General features: G+C 38.9%; 3 protein-coding genes across 3 annotated transcripts in view; all 3 read right to left on the reverse strand.

The window, feature by feature from the left end:
• Window positions 1-27,469, reverse strand: part of LOC118208381 (homeobox protein Hox-B3-like) — a 79,297-nt gene that overhangs the window by 44,542 nt on the left and 7,286 nt on the right. The gene's annotated exons all lie outside the window — the stretch shown is intronic.
• LOC118208380 (homeobox protein Hox-C5-like) lies at window positions 13,779-18,076 on the reverse strand. The gene is made up of 2 exons (XM_035382996.1): window positions 17,399-18,076; window positions 13,779-16,178 (listed from the first exon to the last, which is right to left on the reverse strand). The coding sequence occupies exons 1-2, from the start codon at window positions 17,904-17,906 to the stop codon at window positions 15,964-15,966; spliced, it is 723 nt and encodes a 240-aa protein (XP_035238887.1). The 5' UTR covers window positions 17,907-18,076; the 3' UTR covers window positions 13,779-15,963.
• Window positions 20,571-25,174, reverse strand: hoxc6a (homeobox C6a). Its single transcript, XM_035383001.1, has 2 exons — window positions 22,576-25,174; window positions 20,571-21,734 (listed from the first exon to the last, which is right to left on the reverse strand). The coding sequence occupies exons 1-2, from the start codon at window positions 22,973-22,975 to the stop codon at window positions 21,430-21,432; spliced, it is 705 nt and encodes a 234-aa protein (XP_035238892.1). The 5' UTR covers window positions 22,976-25,174; the 3' UTR covers window positions 20,571-21,429.

Below are 27,469 nucleotides of genomic sequence, written 5' to 3' on the forward strand. Positions count from 1 at the left end.
ACACACACCAGATTGGTCTGTATGGTAGACCATTTTTGTAAAAGTTTACTTGGGTGTTGAGAAACAAAAGCAGATTTCCTCATCGATTTGGACGCTACCACACCTCCATGGTAAGTTGCGATGTTGCTTGTGCATCAATGTTTGTACACCGGACACGCGTTTCCTTGATTAACATTAGTGTGTGCAGAAAAAAACTTTCACAGTTTTCATTTCTGTTACAATCATTCTGCCCCTCTGTTACAATTACATTGACTAGATTGTTTGGACGTAACATAGGACTCCTTGCACTTTGGTTTAAATAGTATCTGACTCGATTAAGTAATGTAATTGCAACGACATGGCAAAGCTGCGTCAAGTAAAATTTCATAGTGTTTGGCTAAATATTAATGAGCGAAATCAAAGAACTATTACATTCATACCGACTCTCGCCTATATTATTAACTAGAGCAAATAAATAAAATAAAACCAAAAACACGAGAAACAAAACATTTAAGTCGACAAGCGTCCGGCTTTCTCTAACGTTTTGATTATAAGACACGATATTATCTATCTTCTGTAGGCCTTACGTGTCAGCACATAATGCAAATTTAAACAAAGCGAATTTAAAGAGGCAGAGGGTTCTTTGTACTTTTGTCATTGTGATTTTATATTCGTTGACTGTACCGACGTAAATACGTAAGTAGACTATATGTCATATACAGTATGAATATATATCACGTCAGTAAGGAATTTCAAACGAAAATATTTATTTAGATAATTATCTTTTCATTTCGGACGGTGTTTCACATTTCTTTTTTAAAGCTGAGAAAGTTTGTTTAAGGTAACTACCTTCTGCCAGTGCAAATATGTTTCATTCAGTCTCTGTAGAAATATATACATTACGTCAATTTTGCCTGTTCTTTTTATGTTTCCTATTTTTCCTTGCTCCGAGCTCATGACCAACATTGAATTTGGCCGCACAGACTTGCTAATTGACTCAAATTACCACGGACCTATCTGAAAAATCCAACGGGTATGGTGGAGCCGTTCATTGAAATCTCGTCTATATTTAATATGTCAGGGCAAGTGACTTTAGGTGTTTTAATTTATCCCCCCCCCCCCACTTCCCCCTCATAAACGCAGCCTTTTATATAAATGGACCCATATATCTGTGAGATTAAACGCGTTTCTATGGAGTGCCAGGTTAGCACTGTAACACAGCAGAAACACGTTACATTGTGTACACTGTGTACACGTGTCTGCCCTCAAGTTGTAGTAAGACTTGCATTGTACAATTCTGCCAAAAACTGTGAATAAAGTGAATAATGTGTGAGAGATTAACAAGATAACAATTAAACATTTAGGTTCGCTTATCCTGCTAAAATTTTTAGTTTCGGTCTCCGGCACGAAGGCACACACGTTCGGGAGCAAATGTCTCACAAAAAAAAAAATAATAATAATAATAAATAAATAAATAAATAAATGCTGTAACATAAAACCCCTACATTTTTGCCTGATTGCATGGCTAGCAGTGGACTATTAATGATACAATATTTATTTAGGTTTAGAAACACTTAAGAGAAGCACTGCATCATTAAAAGACATTAAGCCACATTTTTATTTTTTAAATGAATGGGAGCTATCTAACTATTGTAATTCTGATTGGATAACGACACAAAAGGAGCATCCATTTTTAAATCAGTACACACAAACATGCGCCAATTGCTTGTAATTATTAAAGTGTGTTGACACAGCTCTCTGTGAACTCTTGGGGCTGTACAGTATGCATAATCATGCTAATTATATTACAGGATCGGGTAGAATGCTTTTAAAATTTGAGTCATAAAAGGGTGAACTCCAAAGGCTGCAGGATGTATGGTCAAGGTGTTCATTGGCCGGGCAAAGAGACTGAAACAGCTGCTGCAGTAAATAAGGCCAGTGTGTCTTACTCCCATAGCTTGTGGGAAGGAGTATAATGCAAAACAGCACCCCCTAAAGGCTGATTTCTGTCCCTTCTTTCCCATGACCCAATTTCTGCCTGCAGAGATTAAGGTTAAACGAAAACTAATTAAGTAAAACTAAGTAATTAGGTCACACAGTTCAAAACAAATTTATGGACTGAAAAATCAAATATACATCATTACCACTAAGGCTAATGTCTGTTCCTATAACTATCAGAGTCCCCTTTCATTGCCTCAAAACCCCTTATTCCTGGGACTGACAAAGTGAGGATATTTATCATCACACCATAAAGACAACGTTCGTCATTCTGTGGAGAATCTACTGCTTCAAACATTTCTGAATATTTTTCACAGAGATCTTAATTTACTATTCTGCAAATATATACTCTGATTATAACTGTTTGTAAGATGTGAAGCCATTTGTCCCAAACATTATGGTGCCCCGAAATGGGAGACTATAATTTGCAGTAACTTCTGCATCAAACGTGTAAAAATACATGAAATAAAAGCCGAGAATGTGCACTTTAACCAGATATGAATTGGTTGATTCCAAATAGAAAAAACTGTGGAGTACAGAGAGCCAAATCAAGAAAAACTATGTCTATGTATGTATTCTCCTCAACATTACAGAGCTCATTGTATATATATCATATATATATTAGTGAACAATGAATATGAGGTATAAGTGCATACTCTCTGATTTATTTTGAGGATATTTACATCCATATCAGGTGAACCACGTAAGAATTTTATACATAGTCCCCCCCATTTTAGGGGAGCAAAGGAATTGGACAATAGACTGCTCAGCTGTTTCTTGGCCAGCTGTGTGTCATTGCATCACTAGGTCATTCACAAGAAAGCTAACAAAAGAGTTGATTCTAGGGGTGGAATTTGCATTCGGAGTACATTCTGTACATTCTATTCTGTTACCTCTTAACACATGGACCAAAGAAGTGTCAATAACAGTAAAACTGGCCATCAAGAGGCTGACAAATTGGAATTAATTTATCAGAGATATAGCCAAAACATTGGGTGCATCAAAATTAACTCTTGGTACATTGGTAAGAAACAAAAAGGCACAAGTGTGCTCAGCAATAGCAACCAACCTAGTAGACCATGGAAGGCCTCTGTTTTTGATGTCCAAAGAATACATTCAATTGTGAAGAAAAACACATTTTCAGCTGTTGAACAGATCAAGAACACTCTCCAGAATGTAGGTGTAGATCTTTCAGAGACTGCCCTAAAGATAAGACTACACCAGCATGACTTCAGAGGGTCCACCGCAAGATGCAAACCACAGATAAGACTCAAGAACAGAATGGCCAGGTTAGAGTTTGCTAAAAAAAAAAATTTTTTAAACATAACAAACTGTAGAGTACTTGAACAATGATTTATGGACAGATGAGGTGAGTATTAATGTGTACCAAAGTGATATAAAGAGGAAAGTGTGGAGAAAGAAAGGAACAGCTCATGATCCAAATCATGCCATCTCATCTGTGAAAGGTAGCCTTTCACTGCCTGTGGAGGCAGTGCTATGGCTAGGTCATGTATGGCCACCACGGGAACTGGCTCACTTGTCTTCATTGATGACGTTACCGCTGACAACAGCAGCAGGATGAATTCTGAACTGTACAGACCAAATGCTTCAAAACTCATTGGGCGGCATTGCAACTTACAGAAGGACCATGACCCTAAACACATTGCTAAAGTAGCCGAGGAGTTTTTCAGGGCTAAGAAGTGGTCTTGACTGGCCAGCTCAATCGCGCAACCTGAATGCAACTGAACAAGCATTTCACTCGCTGTTGATAAGACTGGGGGTAAGAAGACCCCGAAAAAAAACACAGAAATGAAGGCGGCTGCAGTACAGGCCTGACTGAGCATCACCAGGTAAGTGTCTGGTGATATCCGTGGGTCGCTGACTACATGCAGTCATTGAATGCAAATTATTTGCAACCAAGTAATATGATGACTTTATTTAAGATTATGTTAATCTGTCCATTTGGTCCCCGAAAATGGTGGAATTATGTATAAAAAAGTGCCATAATTCCAACACAGATCACACAGTATTCATACAAATACCCTTAAGTTCTTAGGCTTATTGTTTCATTTCAAATCCAATGTGCTGGACCACAGAGCCAAATCAACAAAAATTGTGTCATTGTCCAAATGCTGAGGGACTGCACTGTATATATAGTGCCCACTGAGGTTTCTCAACAACCTGTGAGGGGAAAAACGCTTTTTTAAAGTGCTTACACAGAAGTCACTTCAGGACAGATGTTGATTGAATCCCAGCCAATGCTGCTCTCACTGTATTCCATGACTAATGCAGGGACTTTTTCTTTTTTTTTTTTTTTTACATTGGCACTGTCCATATAAGTCAGACTTGGTCATGTCTCTCCAAACAGGATGTTGGGTCAGCAGCACTGAAGGTCATGAGGGTGGGGTTCAAGTGCTCTCAGCTGCTGGAATGTGTTGTCTCATGCCCTCAAAAAAGTAACAAAATTGTGCCAAAACGATAACAATTCCTTTAAAAAATATTTGATATTAGTGGCAACTGAGAAGAACACAATTTTATAATATGTGCACAGTATTGCAGACGTAGAAGGCACATTACATTGTGTGAAGACAGTGTTGTGTGGACCGCATTCTGTGTTTCTTGGCATTTGTATCTCTGTCTCCGTGGAGATACATTCGGAAGTCAGAGGATCCAGAGACCAGGGATTCCTGACCCAAATGTACTTCCTGAACTGCACACTGGGCCTGCCGCCCCACAGGAAGAGACATCCCAAGCTTCGTGTGTAAAAGGGTACCAGTGCAGATATGTCTCCTCTGTGCCTTATAAAACACAACCACACACACACATCTTTAATACACACACATACACCCTAAATGTTAAACGCACACACACAAATACATATACACACATCCTAAACCTTTTATACACACATACATGCATCCTAAACCTTTAATACGCACCCATACACACATTAAAACTCTGTTATACATACACATACACATACCCTAAACCTTAAATGCACACATTTATACACTGTCATGAAAAAGTATGTGCCCCCTATATTATTGCATATTTGTCACATGGAATTGTTTCAAATCTTTAGACAAAATTTAATATTAGAAGGGAACCGGGGTAAACACAAAACACATTTAAAATTATTATTTAATTTATTTAATGAAAAAAGTTATCAAACACCCATATCACCCATAAGAAAAAGTAATTGAAAAAAATAAAAAATAAATAAATAAATCTTTATAAGGAGTTGCACTTATGCACCAATAACTGCAACCAACCTTCCTATAATTTGACATCAGCCTTTCACATCGCTGTGGAGGAATTTTATCCCACTTTTTTTGAAGAACTGCTTTAATTCAGATAAATTGGTAGGTTTTTGAGCATGAACTGCTTGTTTCAGGTCCTGCCACAGCATCTCTATTGGGTTCAAGTCGGGGCTTTGACTAGGCCACATAAAAACTAATTTAGTTTCTTTTTAGCCATTCAGATTTGGACTTGCTTTTGTGTTTTGGATTGTTGTCTTGCTGCATAACCCAATTACACTTCAGCTTCAGCTCATGGAAATATGATTGTACATTCTCCTTAAGAATTTTCTGGAACAGTACAAGATTCATGATTCCTTCAATAATGTCAAATTGTCCAGGTCCCGAGGCAGCAAAGCACCCCCACACCATCACACCACAACCACCTTTTTTGACTGTTGTATGATGTTCTTATTGTGACATTATGCATTTGCTTTATGCTAGACATAATGGGACCAGTGTTGTCCAAAACGTTCCACTTTTGACTCATCTGTCCATGGAACATTACCCCAAAAGGCGTGGGGATCATCCAGGCACTTTTTCACAAACGTGAGATGAGAAGTTATGTTTCTCTTGGTTAGCAGTGGCTTCCACTTTGCTATGAGGGTGCTGGAGCCTATCCCAGCATGCATTGGGCAAGGGGCAGGAATACACCCTGAACAGGTCAACAATCTATCGCAGGGCACCCACACACACACGCACGCATGCACGCACACACATGCACACACACACACATTCACTTACCATTCACATCTTTGGACAGTGGGAGGAAACCAGAGTACTCAGAAGAAACCCACGCGGGCACAGAAAGGCCCGAAACTGAACCCAGGACCTTCTTGCTGTGAGGCGACAGTGCTACCCGCTGCACCACCATGCCACCTGACACACATTCCCTAAACCCTTCATAGACACATACACACATCCTAAACTTTTATACATACATGCATACACACAAGTATGCACACGCACAGCAAAATATGGTGGTGGATCTTTGAATGGTAAGTGGACTGCATTTACATAGCACTTTTATCCAAAGCACTTTACAATTGATGCCTCTCATTCACCAGAGCAATTAAGGGTTAGGTGTCTTGCTCAGGGACACTTCGACACGCCCAGGGCGGGGGATCGAACCGGCAACCCTCCGACTGCCAGACAACCGCTGTTACCTCCTGAGCTATGTCGCCCCAACCTTAATATAACCTTCTTTCTTCATCTTCATTTACTGTAGGGAATTAATAATTTTGTAGAAATGTTTCATCACAGGATAAAGGTGATCACTCAGAATAACTGGATTGATCTGCAGTGACCCTTCCCTCTAACCATGCCAGGAGAATGCCCCCCACAGTATAACAGAGCCACTGGACCCCCTCGCAGTAGGGGTCAAGCATTCAGGCCGGTGGTGTATGCCACACCTGCACGTGTTGAGAATATGGTGAACGAAGACTCATCTGACTATATCACATTTTTCCACATCTCTGTAGACCAGTGCCTATGATTTTAGCCCCACTGAACTCTCAAATGTGCATTTGTCTTTGTAATAAGGAGTTTATGCACTACAGCCCTACTATAATATCCCTCTCTGTGTAGTTGTTGACGTAATGTTCTTTCTAACACAGTCTGACCACATCCTGAATTTACATTCCTAGTCACCGGAGTAGAAGTTGCTCATCTGTTTTTCCATATCGCACAAGCATCACGGTCATCGAATGTACCATATGTATGCATTTATGAATGCACTACTGTAAGTAGTGCTTATCAAGGTGCTATGTAATGCTTAAAAAGCGTATAAAGGATTGTAAAGCTGTTAAGAAGAATCTGTTGCACAATAAAGTTAACCATTACATTACATTACATTACAGGCATTTGGCAGACGCTCTTATCCAGAGCGACGTACAACAAAGTGTATAACCATAACCAGGAACAAGTGTGTCGAAAACCCTAGAGAGAAGTACTGTTCCAAGTGTAGGGAACAACCACACAGTTCAACTTGGACCCTGTAGGTTAAACTGATTAACACTAACACAAACGAGAACAGCAGCAACGCAGTCTATGCAAAAATACAAGCAGTAGTTAAGAGGAGCTGCTGTTTCATACCGTGAAACAGCAGCCTTAGGATCAAAAATCACTGTGTAATACAGCGTAATACTATGTAACAGGGGATTAATCTGGGAGGATTTTTGTGTCGGGTTTCTGTAACATGTTCCTCTCAGATGGCTTGGTGGGATTGATTGAATCCAGGTGACGGAGTCCATCTTTGGGGGAGTGGGGGTTGGGGGGGGGGGAGTAGTTGTTTTACAGAGAGTTTTGTCTAGACACACTCAGAGCAAACATTGGCATGGCCCCTCTAGACTCTGTGTTTGTAATTAAAGAAGTCTCCATCTCTGTCCTCAATCCCACTTACACCTCTGTTGAGGACACACCCTTGAGTGCTAAATGTCAAGCGAAGAGGTGAGGTGGTCAGAGATATTGAAAATAGCATTTTTAGCAACATGAATGAGTTCACATAGATGGGAATAGTAATTAGGCAGCGTTATAACGATCTTTACGCTGAGTGCACTCCTTGGAAAAGTGTGGGAAAATGTTATGGGAGCTCCTCCGTAGTGCAGCTATTTGTGTTACTCCTCGTTCAGGATTTAGCTATTCTGGACATTTAGATAGAATTGGGACGTAAACCTGGAATCATGTTTGGATGAAGCAACATTAGCAGGCCATAGGCACATTATAGCTAGCCAATACGCTTGTGAAGTGAAGGACTTTTTCATAAAGTTATCCATATCCTGTACAAATATTTGCCTCTTTATATGCTCAGATACAACAAGTACTTGATGGGAATTGTAGCTACCTTATTTGACCTGTGTTCTGTAGTTGTTCCAACACCCTTCAGTTATTGGGCATTGCTTTGGATGAAATTGTCTTCCAAATAAAATGTAATATTACATTGTTATATATACAGTTAGAAATAATACATTGAAAGCTCAGCAAATATTAATTTCGCATCAATTTCTATAACTCAGTGGAAGTACGTACTACAAATTATGCTGTTTCATCACCAGCGAGTCTTTGTTTGCAACTGTGTTAGCGTTGTTAGTGAGGTTGGCTACACATAGTTAGATAGCATGCATACTGTATCAATTCAGTTCCCGACTGAAATAAATGCAGGTGAATTTAATCCAGGTGCACAAAAGCATGGATACTAAAAATCTGGACCTCAAAATCAAAACCCAGCCCTGGTTTTCTTTCCCCCAGGTAATTAACTGAACAATCAGTGCTACTGATTGACCAGACCATATTCACACCTGACTCCCAGGTAAAGGGAGGGTGGAAAACCAGCAACTCTTGGACCTTGACGGCTGTGATTTGAGTTACAGGGCTTTAGAACATTATTGGCCACCTGACATCATCACAAATATACTCAAGTCGTATTAATAAGCTCTTATTAAAATCACAGAATTGACAGTACATCACAATACAAAAAAAACACCAAAGTACAATCCTTTCTGTGCGGAGTCAGCATGTTCTCCCCGTGCATTGCACGCCCTCTCCGTGTTCTCCCCGTGTTCGCGTGAGTTTCCTCCCACAGTCCAAACACATGCATGCAGGCTAATTGGAGACTAAATTTCAAAGTTACTGTGAGGCAAAATATGATGACAGAATCCCGGCCAATGAATTTATGAGATCTGACTCTTTATTTATTTAATTTGCTGGATCTAACTGATATACATGTGCATAATAAAAGCTTAATTTCACAATTCTTAGTTCACCAGTGAGGCATGGCAGTAAAGAGTATTTGGTACAGTCTGTAAAGTTGGTACAGTTTTTAGTAGCCAGTATTAGCCAAATTGAGTAAGTATCTGTTGACCATTGTGTCTGGGGTGGAATCATAAATCTTGTATACAACACAATGACAGCAATCATTTTTAATGGTTTTTTTATTTATTTTTCACACACCTGTTTTTAACAGCTAGGCCCATGAAACTGAATTAAAATGACAGCTGTAAGAAAAAATAAAAACTGCAATCCAGGTAGCTAAAGCCAACCAAACATGCAGAGCAGTCGCTCCAACTCGGAAGATCATTAGGCACTGTGCCTAGAGTGGTCTGTGCTTTTCTCACTAATATTCAGTGGCTAATAATACAACAGTAGCCCAGTTAACAATCTTGAACTTGCCTTAATGCTAGGAACTGCCTCATTTATCCCAAGATGCACTGCAGTGTCTCAAAGGGCCACTTCCCTGTTTGGTGAAATGCCAGTTCACCTGCGTGGCAGGATGCTCCAGTCAATGTGCTTTCAGACAGGAACCGTAACCAGGTCCGGGAGGACTGATCTCGCTTCTGTTCTCCAGAGTGAAAGCCCCTGATGACATGCCCACCGCAATCACCCAGCGTGATGTCCCTGTTTTACACATGGCTAACATCCGGACAGACTCAGAACTTCAGGTCCGCTCCATCCCACTCACTGCACAGCAATGCAATGCATGATTCTGTGCAGGAATGTAGCACAAGATATATGCAAACATTGAAAAACAAATGCATTTTGTGAATTTAATAATTCACAGAAGAGTAGCGTTCACTCACATTGAATTAAATTAATTCAAACTTAATTATAATCTATTCACATTTGCCTGGTAGTTAGCGATCAACTAATGACAGCAAAAGTGGCAAAGCGTCAGTCTTGCACTACTTTGGTCAGTATTTGTAAAATATGTGCTCTCATGCAATTTTATGGCATATATAACAGCAATATAACCATCTTTATTTTTCTTTCATTGGGATAACATTTAAGGTTTTTTTTTTTTTTAAACAAGCACGACGCAGTTAAACTGATATGCTTTCTGTCACAGTAAAGGACATTTAAACTAAATGCACCTGTTTTCCTTTTCATTTGCTCTCAGCTAACCAGCTGGCCACACAAGTTGTTATTACAGTATTAGGCCTCTCAGCTTCTGTGAAGTAAGAGAGTGAGCCCATAGTCCCCTTACCAACAACGTACCAGTTAACAACCTACCAACCTAAAAGCCACTTGTCAATATCATGGCATTGTGCAGTGAATAAGAAAAAAAAACTGTATGAAAGACCGCTGGTCAATAATGAGAGGGATTTATTGCCACAATATGAATAATTTATAAGGGCCTTAATAATCTGACACTACAGGACTGGATAGTTTACCTATTTATTTCAAAGAGTTAGAGGTTGTCCTGCATTAGAACATATTTTTTTCATCTGGACATCTAATCATCTCCCGGTTAAATTGGGCCAATAAATTCCTTCATCCCCACCAGGGCCACTGGGCGGGGGGGGGGGGGTGGTCAACTGGGACACTTTGTCCCAGGCCCAGGATATGGGGTGTAACTATTTTTTATTTGTTACAAAATATATTAGGGAGGCTTCCAATATATTTTGTCCCAGGCCTGAGAATTCATAGCTGCTGCCCTGGTCCCCACCTCAGCTAATGTATTGCGGGCGTTCTTGCGCATGCCTCTCTCAGGTGTAAAACATGTAGGTGGCAGCTTAGCGGTTCAGGTGGCGTGAGTCACACCAACTGTACTTCCAGTCTTGGCAGCCAAAGTTTGGAAATTCAATATGCCGTGAATTGTTCAGTGTTGATACAGCTACAGTTGAATTGTATCTTGAGAGGGATTACACAATTGTCTAACACTGAAGATTTTACTCTGTATGGAAATGCAGACCAGGGAATTCTGTTCATGATATTTCTTCTCTCTTGTTTATGACCCTATCTACATATAATGACTCCTCCAGAAATTCTGTCTCTTTTTCTTTAAGTATACACCATTTCAGCAGTTTGACTTGTTACACTGGTTCTGAAACATCGGCACAGTACGTCATGAGCTAGATGTTAGAATGAGAACAGGGACTCACTGTACTCAACTGCAGTGAATGTTGTCGATCCAGCAATATTGATGATTTGAACAAATTGAATACTCTTGAAAATGTAACAATATCTCTGAATATTAATAATTCAGTGTCTGTGGTCCATCATAGTTTAAAGAGTGAATGTCGTGAATATTGGTCTTAAACCCTACCAATTGTTAACGCGGGATATTTAACAGTTTTCTTAACTTACAAGCTTCCCGGAAACGCATAAAAACAAAGGGCGACAATTCGATTTATTGGCTGAAAAAGAATAACTCATAAACTTATGAAATATTCGCCCACCTACCTCTATAAAAACAATACTTAGCACACAATTGGAAAACACAGAGTTACCTTTGAATATAAGAGAAGTAAATTGAAGTGTGATCACAGGAGTAGCCCACGCAAACAGCACGCGCAGGGAAGGTATAAGACAAGTTGCTGCGAGTTAGGCTACAGCTAACGATCCATTGAGAATCTTTGAATCGTTTAGAGCCCAATATTCAACAAACAGTTGGTTTGTTTCTACGTCCCGTATCAGATATGAAACTAGGTAACCTTCAATTTAACGTTCGATATGTCATAGCCTACTCCACACAACAGACACAGAACTCAGAACCCTGAATACGACCCTCGGATTGAATAACAGCATTAATTAACCCCCACGGGTGTTTCAAAAGGAGATATCTGTTTCATTAGCGCTAGAGAAACAAGATTACTAACTTACAGAGAGAGCCCGGGATTCATTTTGAGAGTCCAGTACAAGTCCAAAGCTGCTGGCGCGAGGTAATCCACTCTAACCACCCCTTATACCCTCTGTCCTTGAGATAAGGGGAAGCCAGCAGCTGCGATTCCGGACAGTTAAGGTTATATATGATGTAAATATATTGAGGGTTTGTCAGCTCTTCCAAACCATAAAACCCACTTTAATGACACCACGTGTTCCTCGCGAACCACTCAGGATCTCTGCTTCAGGCAATTGGCATAAATAACCTTCAAAAGTTTAAAATACAGGGGGAAAGGAAAAGAAAGAAAGAAAAAAAGAATTTAACACAAAAGCCACATACCCTACCCTGTTAAACCCGAGAGCTTGTCTGTGAGACCAGATAAAGCTTGTTCTTTAAGGGTGTAGGTAGCTGTTTTTACACTGGAACTGTAAAATGAAACTACAATTCAGAAGGGGTGAGTGACTTTCTTTTTCTTGCTTTTCTCCTGACAAGGAACAGGTTAAAAGGAAATGGCAGCTTCTCTTAACCGAATCTAGGAACACAATGTATGAAATCTGGTCTTGTTTTTTCATGAAAAACAGCCTTCTTAAAACAATCTGTAACTCTAACCAGGGGATTAAACTTTAAAATTTAAGAGGATAGAGGAAAAGGGATAATTAATTAGGCCAGCCTACTGCGCTACCTACGGCTTAGGTCATTATAATGAAAGCGTAGCTAGACCTAGACATGTTGGCTTCCTGCCCGCGGGTTGCCAGGAGTTCTTTCATTTTTAAGAATGATTTTTAAAGTTTGTCAGGTAATTGCGTCGTTAGGGACACAGAAACTCAAAAATCTGATTTGGATCATAAAAAAATTCGTTATCCTGGTGGGACCTGATTGATGGCCTTATATATTTTATATTATTTATCTTTCTTACTGAACAACATTTAATTCCGAGTTTGAACTTTTATTTAATATGTAAGAATTTCAAAACACGAAGACAATAGGGTTGTATTTACTTTTCTTACTTTGCAACAAGTTGCAAATTTTCAAGGTTAAAAAATAACATTTTTTTAACCTTTTTCTTACTATGAAATGTAGTTAAGTGTACAGAAGGTATTTTGTCAATATTACTTTATATTTTAACCTTCATGATTTCTTTCGCAAAAAAATGTGATTATTTTCTTAATTTTGTCATTCTATGGCTTTAGAATTTCTGTGAACTTCATCCATCTGTCCCTTGATTGTGAGAAGACAAAGCGATTTGGGATTACGCATTAAAAATAGTGCTAACTCGTCTCCCTTTTCTGTTTTGGGTAATAGACTACTGCACGCATTCCTGTTGAAACAGGAAACAATTGTCAATGTTTGAGAGGTGCGAGGAAATGTGAAGTTTTATGAGGGGCTATTAAGTTGCACAGGCAATGAATCCCTGCGTAGGCCTACTGTAAATTATTCCCATGGAAATGGCGGCGCACAATGTGGAACAGAACAAACTCGGATGCGTTTCCTCTCATTAGCGCGAGAAGAAAACATTGACCATTCTTTTATTTGTCACATATCCTCCATGCCAAATTTACTTTATGTAAATAGAAGTGGTTTCTCGTTGCAAAGTGGTGGTAATCTGTGCCTATGTCCCCAGTGGGCCTATCCATTCCATTCTGCATTCTCATAAGAAAAGAAATGCATTCACGAAAACTGTATTTAAGATAATTTAACAAACATGGAATTAAATGATTATATGCACACATCTTTATGACAAATTCCCAACTAATTTAAAATGTGTATTTAACAATATTTATATTTATTTTGTGAGTTATGTAGTTTTGGGGATGTGCATGAGGAGCAGTATGCAAGCCTCCAAACTGCAAAATTAACAAGCCCGAGTGTGGCAGACAAACATACAAAAACTACAAATACAAATAGCATTCGTAATACTGTATATTTTATTCTGGAATTCACAAATATACAAATATGAACTCAATTATTGTTCCTTCCAACATGCTGTCTCCACATGGTTCAGTCTGAGTTAAATGTGATGACAGGACACTTACAGCTATACTGTAGCATATTTTTTTGACCCAGTCCATTCCAATGTATTTTTTTAACTTCAAATTTTAAGATACAGCTGTTTATGTAGGTCTCATGAAAAAAGAGAAAACATCCAGTGATGTATGTCTCAAAGGAAACATTCGTTCATATGATTAGTCTATGTTATAGAAAGCCATATCCACACAACTTTTATTGCTGACACTCTTTTCGTTTCCAATTAGTCAACTGTCACGCGACAGTGTTTATTTTACTAAAACACACTTAGCCACGTTGCTTTGCCGTAAGTGTAATTGTATACTTATACTTGCTAGTGTTTGCACTACATAGAATACAACTTTCTGAACTTTCGATTGGTCCTGTCGTACGAGCATTAGCCGCTAAAAGTAGCATCTTTATTGGTGGGACATGGAATATCTGGACTTTTGACACAAGCAAAGCTTTATCTAACAACAACAGACGGAAACAGTGGTACTTTCAGGCACAATTTAACTTGTTAAGGCCAAGCTACATGCGCCTTGGATAGGCTACAATCTCGTGTAGATTAACTGCCGTTTTGAACAATTCACTTCTGTGACGTGTTTTCTCAGTCTGCCGCGATAAACTAAGGGGCATTTAGTTACGACTACGTTACAAAGGTTATAGTAATGAGGACTGACTGTATGATACTCACTTGTTGACGACGTAAAGGTGACGTTAAAAATATATTTTTTTTAAGTTGCTGGAACCAAAAAAAAAAAAAGGAATATATTGTACTTGGCCCCTGTTCATCAGTAAACAAATTAAATCGAATTAATTTGAATGACCTGTCAACTACTTTCACACAGAGCCAAAGTAATGATTAGCTACATAAAATGTCCAAGGAAATAAAGCCCATAACATGGAAAATGAACTTTACTGCAGCCAAAACGCACCACCTGGAGAAGGTTTCAAACGCTAATTGAATAAAATTTTCGTTGATGTGTAGGCTATATGGATTTTTGTATATTTGCGTTCTGGGGTTCTGTCCAAGCAGAGTTAGAGCTTGGAGTAGGCTAGTATTGATTATTTGCCACTTCTAAATCGGCAACAAGTTGTGTCATACAGAATAAACGAAACTATAAAAGGACATTGTCCAACATTAGAATTTGTGAGTGCGGAAGTCCAAAAGCGACTGATTGTTTAGGGTGCATTAGTGATTCACATCCGCCCTGAGCTGATTTAAAGGCGTGGGCCCGTTCAGTGTAAGGCCAAAATAGTGTAGGCCTACAATGAGAAGGAAATGCGTGCATTATAAAGTTGCGGTAATATTTTATTGAAACGTTCCCAAATCAGCAAAATAACAAGCAAGCTAACCAGTGGGGCATTTCAATGCATCTACTCCTACGGCTGGAGTAACCTGGGCCAGATTTAAGAAGCTAACTTATTTTCGTTACTAAAAGAAACTGAACAAATTAATAAATAATAACGCAAAACATGCGAATAAGAAAACATGTAAACGTGTTTGAATCGCATTCAGATTTGAATAGTCGATCATAGATGAAATGTAGTCTTCCACAGCCAACATACATTAATTTCCGCTAGTCTCTCTCTTTGAGCATTCAGTAGGACACAAAATTTTCACAATACGGCACTGTATATTGCAAGTCTACTTAATGAAATAATGGAAATCATAGCTAACCCTATAAATAATAATATTCAGACTTAAATCCCACAGGTTTCCTTTCTCGCTTTGATGAGTAGGGGAAGGGTGTGGCCTTTGTCCGGAGAGAGTAATAGCTCCACCTTTAATTTATTAGACTCATATTATTGAGTATCACCACATTTTCAAGACACAAAATAACCGCAAGTAGATTTAAAATTGTAATGACAGTAATAAAATTATACACGAAGGCTATACATAGTAATAATTTACACATGAACATTCCAAAAACATGGACAAGATGGTGGCAACTGACTGCTCAACGCACAGGACTGGTGCTGAAAGTGAGTTTCTGAACGCCTTGGCGTTCCGTTGACAGTTTCATCCCCCTCACTTCATCTTCTAACGGCTCGCTTTGAAGCCCGTGCAATCCCTCTGTCGTTCTAAACGGCTTCTTTAACTTTCATCTTTGAGTCTTTCTTCCATTTCATGCGACGGTTCTGGAACCAGATTTTAATTTGCCTCTCGTTCAGACAGAGGCTATTCGCGATCTCGATACGCCTGCGACGGGTCAGGTACCGGTTGAAATGAAACTCTTTCTCCAGCTCCAGAGTCTGGTAGCGGGTGTAACTGGTCCGCGACCGTTTACCGTCAGATTCTGGAGTGGTATCGAAAAAAAACAACAACAACAACAACAACAACAAAATCAGGATAAGTCAGTCAGACAGTTATGAGAAGTATCTCCCTATCATCTACACTCACATATATGAACTATGTTGAGAGAGCTGGTATGATCCGTGTGATATTACAACTACCATATCGCCATTGCTTGGCTATACAGAATCCACACTAGAATCATTGGAGACTATACTTTACCACAAGATTCAAATAACGCACGAATACATGAAAAGACCGATGAGTAGCCCATATGAAAAAATCATGTTATTTAAGGATGACACATAATGCATAATAAAATAAAATATTATCATGAATGGTAGTGACCAATTATTGGACTTTTGCACTAAAGATTCTATTGGATTTTCCTGGGGGGGAAACTATTATTTTGAGACAACTATGAAATAACAAGTATGAAATCTGCACTGGTCATATACAATTATTTAATGAGAAAATAATATCAATTATGAGCAGTAAATATTACATTCAAAGATATATTTACCACTTTAAAATAATTAAAACAACATAAAAAGTAACCGATGTCTACAACTGATGTTCTTCCGCCTACTTTTGGTGCTATTACTATTACGACTACTACAACAACTACTACTACTATTAATAATAATAAAAATCATAATAATAATAATATGGGTGCACTACCCTATTGTGGCTACAGATTCTGCCATCTATGTGTGCAGTTTTTAGGGGTGAAAAGTTCAACCCAAGGGCAGCACGGTCATTCTCACTGGCACCAAATCTGCCCGCTTCCATTCTCTTGGTTGTCCTGTAGCCTACTTGTGTACGACGTGAAAGGCTAACTCAAATTCTCGCTAACTCAGTTTTTCTACTCCCTATAGACAAAGCGATAAACACGGTAATAACAACTTTAACTTGTATACCTAAATATTATATCACAAATACATTGCTTGTCGGTTTTGCGGCGAGTTTGGTTTCTCTTATCCAATTAAGCTGTCATAAATTTGAACGTAGATAGCCTCTTCGCCGTAGCAGGACAGTTTTACGAGCAATTGATGCCTTTGTCATAAAATTTACGACCACGACTTTTATTATTTCCCCCGTACGGCCTATAAAACTCCAGAAGAAAAACTGTGAATAGACTACAGAGGGGTAAAGGGGGGAGAATAACAAGACAGAGTGAGAAAGCTACACTTTTACCCCCTTTAAAAAAAGATCAAACTTTACCGTGACTCATGTGTAGCTTTGTCATCCAAGGATATATCGGTGGCTGCTGGCGGTTGTTCTGAGACTGGCTCGAACTGTTTTGTTGTGTTACTGGCTGGACGGTTTGCATGGTTTCAACTTTGACGTCGCTTGCCCTGTTCTTGCCGCTGGGCTTGTTCTCTGTAGCCAACACCGCGTCTCCCTCGTTTTTTTGACTGAAAAGACCGAGACTGGGAGAGCGCTGCTCGTTCGCGTTCGCTGGGCGCCCGAGGGAGTGGGCTGAGCACGCTTGCGACCGTGATGGTGGCGGAGCGTCCGGGCTGCCACGCAGACTCGAGCTCATCTCTTCCCGTTTCAGGGGGTTCGAGGAGGCAGGAGAAGTGAAGGTTCCGCTGAGATCAAGCCCGCCGTAACAAAAACTGGATGGATGCAGCTCGGGGAGCGATCCATAGCTGCCAAAGCTGTGCATGGTGTAGGCAGACGACTCGTGGGTTTGCTTGTAAAACGAGTTGGCGACGTAAGAGCTCATTTTATAGAAAAACTAAAAATTGAACAAGAGCGGAAGCATTTAAAACAAGAGAGCCATTGTATGCCAATATTAGGAATTATGATAACCAGTGCATCAGTGGTTGTTGTTATTATTATTTATTACGTTTGATTTGTGGCTCTTTGGAAGTTCAGGGGGCTTTTGTCCTACAAAAGGCCAGGATTTATAGGTGGGGGAAATCATTTTCTTTTTTTCTTGATTCGACGTACACTGCCCAAATATGGAATGTTTAAATAGAATCACGTGCAGGAGTTGGCCAGTCATAAATTGGCTTTAACCACCCCCCACCCCCCCACAACACACACACCACCTCCCTCTGAGGTTATTGATGAAGACGAGGACTCTGCCTGGTAACTTGTTTGTGGGGACTCTGTTGGGCCCGGGCGGATAAGAGTGAGACAGCGGGCAGAGAGCGTCACCTGGTGTTTGAGATGGAGCACAGCGTTATGTGATTGCACGAGACCACCTCCTCACCCCTTCAAGTTACAGTTTTGCTCGAAGCGAAACAGTGACGTGACACTCAGCAAGGCATGCACCAGAGGGGAAATCCGTACAGTTCGAAATTTTGGATAGAGGCCGAGCTTTCCTGCGGTAAAATTCAGTTTCCGCTCAAAGCTGGAAACACGGCAGCAACTGTAATCATGATGAAAAGGCACGTAACCGATGCTTCGATAAGCCAAATGTAAAAGCTCAGCTTAAAATGTGTGGCAAATAAAATGGCATGAAATAATAATAGAAGTACTACTACTACTACGAATAACAACAACAACAGCAATAATACTATTATCATATGCATTGGTATAGTATAAATCTTATTATTTGATTCTGCAACTACTGTCGCTTCTATAGCATTAGCACTAATAATAATGACAGCAATAAAAATAAATCAATCTACAGTTATTTCTTCTATTGCATAATAATAATAATAATAATAATAATAACAATAATAACAAAGCCTTCCTCGAAATATAAAAGTAAATTAATGAAAAACAAAATAAAAAAATGTTGTATTTTGGAGTTATTTGTCGATAACGTTCAAGTATTTCCGAGATGTGATATCAGCGCAATCAACTATTCATACTATTTTAATTACGTCCAACACCACGTCCAAAGAGTCCTCTTAGTAATATGGCAATGTATCTGCTTTAAACGCCTATAGTTGTGTTCTACAGATGTTAAAATCAGTCATGGATTTTCCATGGGTCACTAGTCCTGCGCAATGTGTCCTTAGAGGCTGTGTCTCGTAGCCTGCGTGTTCAGTTATAGCCACTATTTCGCAAAACACAAACTATAACGATGATCATAGCCTGTTGAGATTTATGATGCACGCATTAAAGGAAGCACTATATTAGTGCTAATAATAGTTGCATAAATAATTGCAGGGAGATCCGTCGTTTGGTGTGTGTGGTGTGCATAAAATATAAACACGGTCTATTCATTTCACGAGATTAGCAGATCGTGATTTAGGGTTTTATATGTGGACTAATATAAATATGGTCTGTTCATTTCATAGATTAGATCAGCTAGTATGCCGTGGTGTCTGCAATTTGAGCAGTAATATTAACTAACATAAAAGGAAGCACCATGTTTTTGTCTTGATTTTATGTGCATATTATCATAACTAGCACATTCCACTAGCTCAGTGGTAACCAACCCAGTTCCTGGGGATCTACCATCCTGTAGGTTTTAATTTCAACCCTAATTTTGGCACACCTGATTGTGTTCATTAGCAACTCAATGAAATCTCTAGTTGTTGAATGATGTGTGCTTTGTTAGGGTTGGAGTGAAAACCTACAGGCTTTAGATCTCCAGGAACAGGGTTGGTTACTGCTGTACTAGCAATTGAGTGTGGGTGTTGCTAGCTAAGACGGACTACGAGCTAGCTGCCATCCTTGTCGCTTTTAAAAGCTATAATAATAATAATAAGAAGAAGAAGAAGAAGAAGAAGAAGAACAATAATAATAATAATAATAATAATAATTTAATATTATTATTATTAGTAGTAGTAGTAGTAGTAGTAGTAGTAGTATAAACGTATTATTATTAACAACAAGATGACTATTCAAATTCACATTAATATTCACAGTAATAATAATATAATAATAATAATAATAATAATATAATAATAATATAATAAATATATTATTATTATTATTTGTAGTAGTATTATGTTGTTGCTATTATTAGCGATTCTCCTGATTGTCCACATTATTGAGCAATAAATTGCGTTAGGGAAAATAATGTAAGCCTATAGTTCTTGAAAACGTGACTAATTCTGTACAACGATCTCACTCAGCCGTAAAGAACAAATTAACTTCGTAAAGTACAGCGATAAATCATCAACCCTAAAACATGCATCCTGCTTGTAGCCTTAAACATTATATGTGTATTCCGTGGCAATAAAAATGTCCATGTAAGATGATGATATCATACCAAATAACGCCCTAAAGCAAAAGTGCGCAAAATAGTTTGTTTTTCTGGTCAGACGTCTACATATTTAACCCTGTTCTAAACATCGTGTTACTGCTATATTTTCTTGAAATAGATTTTTTTATTTGCTGTAGGAAATTAGTGAATCTGAGACAATTGGTCAAACGGGGAGCAGCCCATCGTCAGCAATGTACACAGTCGATCGAGGCGGTGACAGAACTTTTAAAAATATGTTTATTAAATATTGAACAGGAGTGATTGGACTTGAATTTTCATACAGTGCAGAAAATGTGACGTATATTAGCTTCCTTTTCATTCGTTCCTTTTTCATTTACGTTACAACATATTTAGCTGGACACAGTGCTGCTAGTATACATAAGCACCTAGCGGAGGAGTGCACACGAAAGCTCTCACGGGAAATGTGATATATACAGACATATAAACAATTCAGGTAGCATGGATCCTCCCGTGACAACCTTTTCAAAATTTGCTACTAGCTACAAGCCTTTATATAGCAATATAGGGAAACATAATACAAAAAATGCACACGAACAGATTTATCGCAGTATCATTCACACGTGGAATGGACATGAGTGTGCATTTACACACAGCTGAGTCCAGGCAAACGGACAGACATATTGGCAGGTACAAGTGCCATTTATTTACATTTATCTTAACAGAGCTACAGTGCGTTTGTCGTAAAATGGAGACATAATAGAACAAGCCATCGGCCTATTTACCTCACCACACGCGAGTTTGCACACAGAGGAGAAACAAAAGTAGTCAGCTGTTGTTCACACTGTGAACCTAAAGTAAAAAGCGATAAAAAGATCATGATTTTCACATTGTATCTGAGTTGTATATAACGCAGCGAGTACATATGTTTGTACACGCGTTAGGGTGAGAGACAAATAATCTGTGTGTGTGTGTGTGTGTGTGCTTGCTTGTGTTTTATGTCTTTATTTGGGGGGCGGGGGTAAGTTCTTGTGTTCATGCAGTATAATTTGTGATCATTATTCCATAATTGAGTTAGGTAGTTCAGTTACAGTTAAGCAAAGAATAAGAACTGGATCCTTCAGTCCTTCTTTTTCTCCTCGTCTGTCTCCTCTTCGATCCCTTCTTTTTCGGCACCCTGAGACACCCCTTCCGACTCAGTCCCAGTCACAGAGGAAGTTAAATTGCTTTCTTTTTTCCATTTCATGCGACGGTTTTGGAACCAGATTTTTATTTGGCGTTCCGTGAGACAGAGCGCATTGGCGATTTCAATACGCCTGCGTCTGGTCAAGTAGCGATTGAAGTGGAATTCCTTCTCCAGTTCCAGAGTTTGGTAACGGGAATAAATCTGACGGCCTCTCCGTCTATCTGACCCGTACCCGATTCCTGCATGGAGAAAAATAAGTTTAAATATGGTGCTGTCATCGAAATCTCATTTCACCCACAAACGTGTTCAAAATCTTAGAAAGTGACAAGGTACTGTAGACAGTCACTTCACTGCAAGTGAATATACGAATGTGTACACAAACTCTCCGCAAACGTAATGTAGATACACCGAAACGTTACTTACGTATGCAATTTTAATAAAAACAACGTGCGTTTTGTTAAATTCCATTTTAAAGTCAGTCAATTGAAACGGTAATTCATCAACGTTCATGTGTGAACATGTTAAGCATATGCTCACATATTATATCTACAGGCTACCGCATGAGCTATATAACACATAGCGTGTATGCTCTGTATATTTAATTCAAACTTGTATCCCGTAAATGACTGACGCATAAAATTTAAATATCCTTAATCCTTAAGAGTAAAGATTATAAACCAATGCAAGCATGCATAATGCCGGCGAAACTGTCAAATATAATATATATACATTTATATAATTTGTATAATCTGTCATAGCGCAAAGTGTGTGTGTATGTATGTATATATATATATATATATATATATATATATATATATATATAAGTCGTTATTTTTATTGTTGTTTTTCTTGTTTTACACTTTATTCTAACGCCCGAAAAGTCTTCACTTGAGATTTCTTGCCAACAGAATGTGAGCAATGCTGAACCAAATGGAGGTTCCTCAAAAGGGTTTTACAGCCGGCAAGACGCTTCTAGAGTAATGGTTTATGGGGTAATAAAATGTAGCTTGCTCTGTTGCCGGGCCCTATAATAAAACAGGCCAATTTGCGTAATTTATCTCTTGTAGTCGCGATACTTACCACTGTGTGAGTTCATTCGCTGCATCCAAGGATAGATCTGAATGTTTCCCTTCTGTTCTTGCGGTCCCGTTCTGGCCTGATCCGAGCTGTAGTCCTGAGTCAGCGAGCTTTGTCCATTAAGTCCAACGCTAGTTTGCCTGCAGCTGGGAAGTACGTCTTTCTCTGGGAAGAAAACGTTGGATCCATACTCGTATGGTCCCCGGCTTGACCCAAATACAACGTTGTCTTGGGGCGAGTAGAATGGTGAGGAATATATCCGGTTTTGAGCAACGGCAGCCCCGTATGATGAGAAATGCCTGACGGGATCATAAGTGGTCGAATTGAGGGGGACGTTTGGCAAAACTTCCTGACCACCAGCTAAATGGCAGGAGAGCGACGGATTTGCGAAATACGAATTCATACCTTCCTTCTCCCTCTCTCCCTCCTTCTCTTTATATCTCCCTCTTCTCTCTTTCTGTATTTCTGCCTGTTTCTCTCCACCGCTATCTTGTTCAGTATCTCGTTTATTTTTCTTTACTCTATCTCTCTCTCTCCCTCTCTCTCTCTCAACTGTAGTGCTTTGTATGATTTCTGTATTATTTATTTCTAGGCTAGAGTGAAGACGCACCACTCGAATGTTATAGCTAAGGCTTCGCTCCAAGACGGACAATATGACAGTGTCAGCTGACCATTTTCCTCCAATCCAAAGGAGGGAGTATAAAGAGAAAATGAAAAAAAAAAAACCCTCAGTAGTTTTTTTCACCAAACCGTTGCGGAAAAGTATCAATGCATTTGGAAAACACACGGAAATATGTTGGAAACCTGGTTACCAATACGGTTGATTTGATCACTGCCTAAAAAGTGTAAATTCGATGGGGACTAACATTCGGATATAATATGAAACAATTAAATTGATATAATCCTTAATTTAAAAAATAGCCAAACTCGACAATAGCCTAACCTGAGACTTTTCATGAAAAGTCAGTTACCTACTCATTATCGTTTTCTTGCAGATTCATGTATTTATTGGGCTTCTATTACCCTGAGATTGCTTTGACTAGTGCACGAACAGTCAAATTTATTCCGGAAATTGTAAACCTGACAACAATATTTACCAAGACAACAGATTTTCCAAACATACTTTTATTTTATTTATTGTATTTTTTGAGAGAGAGAGAGAGAGAGAGAGAGAGAGAGAGAGAGAGAGAATAGAAGTATGGATAGGATACCATCATCTCCGTCTAGTCAGTATCTATTCCTATAGGCCTACGTCTCCTAAACATTGTCAGCAGACAGTGTTGTATTCTAAATTTGGCAATATGTCAGCTTTGAGCTTTGTTATAGAGTATTTGTTCAATGTCTGTGTGGGTGTGCATGTGTGTTTTTGTCTGTCGGTATGTATGCGTGCGCGCGTGCGTGCGTGTGAGTGTGTGTGTCCGTGTCAGTGTTTATTGGATCTCTGTTTCAAACGGGGGAACAAACAGGAGTCAAATATTGTAACTGAACAGGATAACTCGATTGAAATACTAATAAAATCGACTGCTTTCACTTGATTTGATCCTACTATGATAATATTTCATACCCATTGTTGTATATGATTTAATATATATTTACAAGTTTAAAATGATGAATCGATTCTAAATGGTCGACTCTGATATTTCCCTTTTATCCCATGGATAACACTAAAGCATAGGTAAATAAATGCGTATATTATTCTCTCTTTCTCTCTTTGTCTCTCTCTCTCAAACACACACAGACATAAACACACAGACACGAGCACACACACGTAAATGAAACACGGACACGCACACACACATAAAGAAAACACACAGAAAAAAATATTTGCTGTAATTTTATATCTATTTCAGACAGACGTCTATGAATGCGTGATCTTATGAATTGCACTATTACCATTGCTAATATAATTATGTGTTATATAAAGGAGGGCCGAATTTTTCTAATTCGCTCACTGCTAGTGCAAAAAGGAGGGTGAAGGCAGTTGTTCTTTAAAAGAATGCGCTAAACGCCCGTGCAGGCTATAAAAGTCATAAAACTAGACAAGCGACAGCTCCCAGCCTACCAGCCATTACACACCGCACGTGCAATCTGTGAAGGAAAAAAAAATCCTGAACCCGTACAAAGAATTTCAGAGCTTGTTTTGAGTAGGGGGTTTTGCAAAGGAATAAGTACGTAGCCTATAATATAATGTTTTAAGAAAGAAAAGAACTGTACACATTGTTATAGTTTTTTTTTTTTTAAACATATGCCTCTTTAAATTGTGCCTCAAATTAATTATGTTCAATGTGAAATATAATTAATATTGTTCCCAAAATAGTCTTTTTTCTCGCAATCGACTATGAACGACGATTTACTGCAGGGTCAGCATTTACATTTTCTCGGCACCTACAGACCGGGTTTGCTTATCAATACTGCAGAGGCGACGGCTCAACAAATACCAGCACAGCTGTCATCTTGTTCCGTATCACAACACTTAACATACTGAAGGTAACCGAAAAAGTCAATTTTATTTATACGTAGGGGACCTACCAGATTTTCTTAATCTTTTACTGTAACTGCTTAAATCACTAGCACTTTAATATTTTGAACCCGCATAGACTACTTTTTGTTACTATTTAACACCCACCCCCATCCCACCCCCTTCCCCGCCGGCAGCGGAAACGGCCCAATAGCTAGGCTGCGGATAGGATATAAGATGGAATTTTAAGTCCTTCCCCCAGAAAGAAATGTTTGATCTTGAAAGACAAATGTTTTCAAGAGTGCTCATAAGCAATTGACTTTAATGTAGGCCATATGAGGAGAGCCGCGAAGCAACAAACTATGTAAAGCCGAAGCTAACATGCAGTGAAATTAAATAATAAGACAGGGGAAACGCTGCGTCCAGAAAAGCATTTCGCCAGTGCTATAGACCTATTGACACGGGAACTTTGCTGAACAGTATTTACCAATTAAATTAAACGGTGTTTTTCGTGAGTTAGTGAAGCATTTGTAAACTTTTTAAAAACATGTTCAGGTTACGGCAGCACATGGACTAATGGACTTCAAACTAAGTAACGTCCATGTCTGAGGCAACATTTTCAATGCAGAAGTGTAGACATTTCGCCCGAAGTCATTTAAATTAATTAGTCAAAGGTAGCCTATTATCTTTGTGTGTGTAATTTGTGACAAAATAATACTCTATACTACCACACGTTTTAATGTTTGCCCCTACACCTTCTGCAAATGGTATCGTGGTCGTTGACGTAGGCCTAATGTAAAATTGAAGGAAACATGACAGCGCCTATTCTAAGCAAAATATTGTCGATTTACATTCTGTGAGGCACAGAACCTTTTCGAGATGTGGTGCTTTATTTCTGCCACGAGGACACATAGTAGGAACTGCTAGCGGCGTTTGAAAGGAGAAGTAACGAGCACGTGAAAATAACTTCTTTTTAAAAAACAAATTTGAAGTTATCCTTTGATGTGAACCAAATAATTCCGCGTCTACGCTGACCAGTTATAATTAAAAACTAAAATAAGTAATAATGAAACTATTACTTCTAGTGTTACTATTACTACTGCTACTACTACTACTACTACTAATAATAATAATAATAATAATAATAATAATAATAATAATAATAATAATAATAATGCAACTTTAAATTTTGTTTTGTCTTGATACAGTGCAGTGGCCAGAGCGCTGATGGAATGCAAAAACAAGCCGGAACAGTCAGAGGAATTACAGTAATCTAGAGCCCTGTCACTGAGACCTGTGTTCAGTCATGGGCCTGTGCATTTTCAAGCCCTGTGTAGTTCGAAAGAGATACTGCCTGGAGCGAAAAACGGTCATTTTAAAGTATAGGGCCTCTGGTCCACTCCTCCATTCGCTAATACTCGTAATACATCTCCGAGGCCCTTACTCCCGCCTCCGTGTCGTACTCCCTTCTCAGCCCATTCATCCAAGCGATTTTAAACCTATTATTCGCGTGCAATTAATGGAACCCTCTGTTGCTCTCCTTGATCATTAATGCACCGGTGATAGTAACGATACTGCTTTACTCCTCTACCTCCCTCTTTCGTCCTCGCGCTTTTCTTCTCTCAATCTCTCCCTCCCTCTCTTCCTCACACACATATACACAAACACATGCACTGAACAAGTAATAACAGCAACGACAAGGAAATGCACGACGCATCCTCATACTGGAGTCGCACACAGAAATAAATGCGACTCCTGAAATATGGCTGCGTAATTGTATTTGGTTTCATACGTGTCTACCTGGAGGAAGGCTTAAAGACTGAGCCTTTTGCGGCATACCTCGCCCTGGGGCTCACTCGGCAAACTATTAGGAATTTAGATTGACCGTGTTCCATATAGTTTCGTGACAGTTGTGCTCCCATTCTATCATTTACTTAAGTCGCATTTAAATTACATCATCAGGGTGTTTTTCAGATTTTATTTGTTCATGCACGAACAAGCTTATTGCACAAAAGGAGGACTATTTCTCTCAATCCAATGGCCCCGTAAGCTTGTGCCTATATTAAATATAACATTGCTGCTCAAATTTTAGGATTTAAGCTTTACGTTAAGGATGTTAGGCCGAGTTAGGTATAAGCTATAGCACAATAATTTAAACGTTTAATTATTATTTTCCTATCTCAAATTCCTCTGTTAACTTAATGCTAAATATTAATCTTACATAGGCGAAATGTCGTGCGGATGACCACGGGAAAATAGTTATTTGGAACATACCCTTCTGTAATGGCTGCTTTTAAAACGTGTGTTAAGATTTAGTTACGTATGTGTTTGCATGTGAATTAAATCTAATTAAAATGTCAAGGGCATAACTTGTTGAGAAACAGTTTGTGGGATTGTGGATTAAATGAAATAATAAAGACGGCATAGCCTGTTTCACAG

The sequence above is a fragment of the Anguilla anguilla genome, chromosome 11 (genome assembly GCF_013347855.1).
Source record: "Anguilla anguilla isolate fAngAng1 chromosome 11, fAngAng1.pri, whole genome shotgun sequence".
Taxonomy (NCBI): Eukaryota; Metazoa; Chordata; class Actinopteri; order Anguilliformes; family Anguillidae; genus Anguilla; species Anguilla anguilla.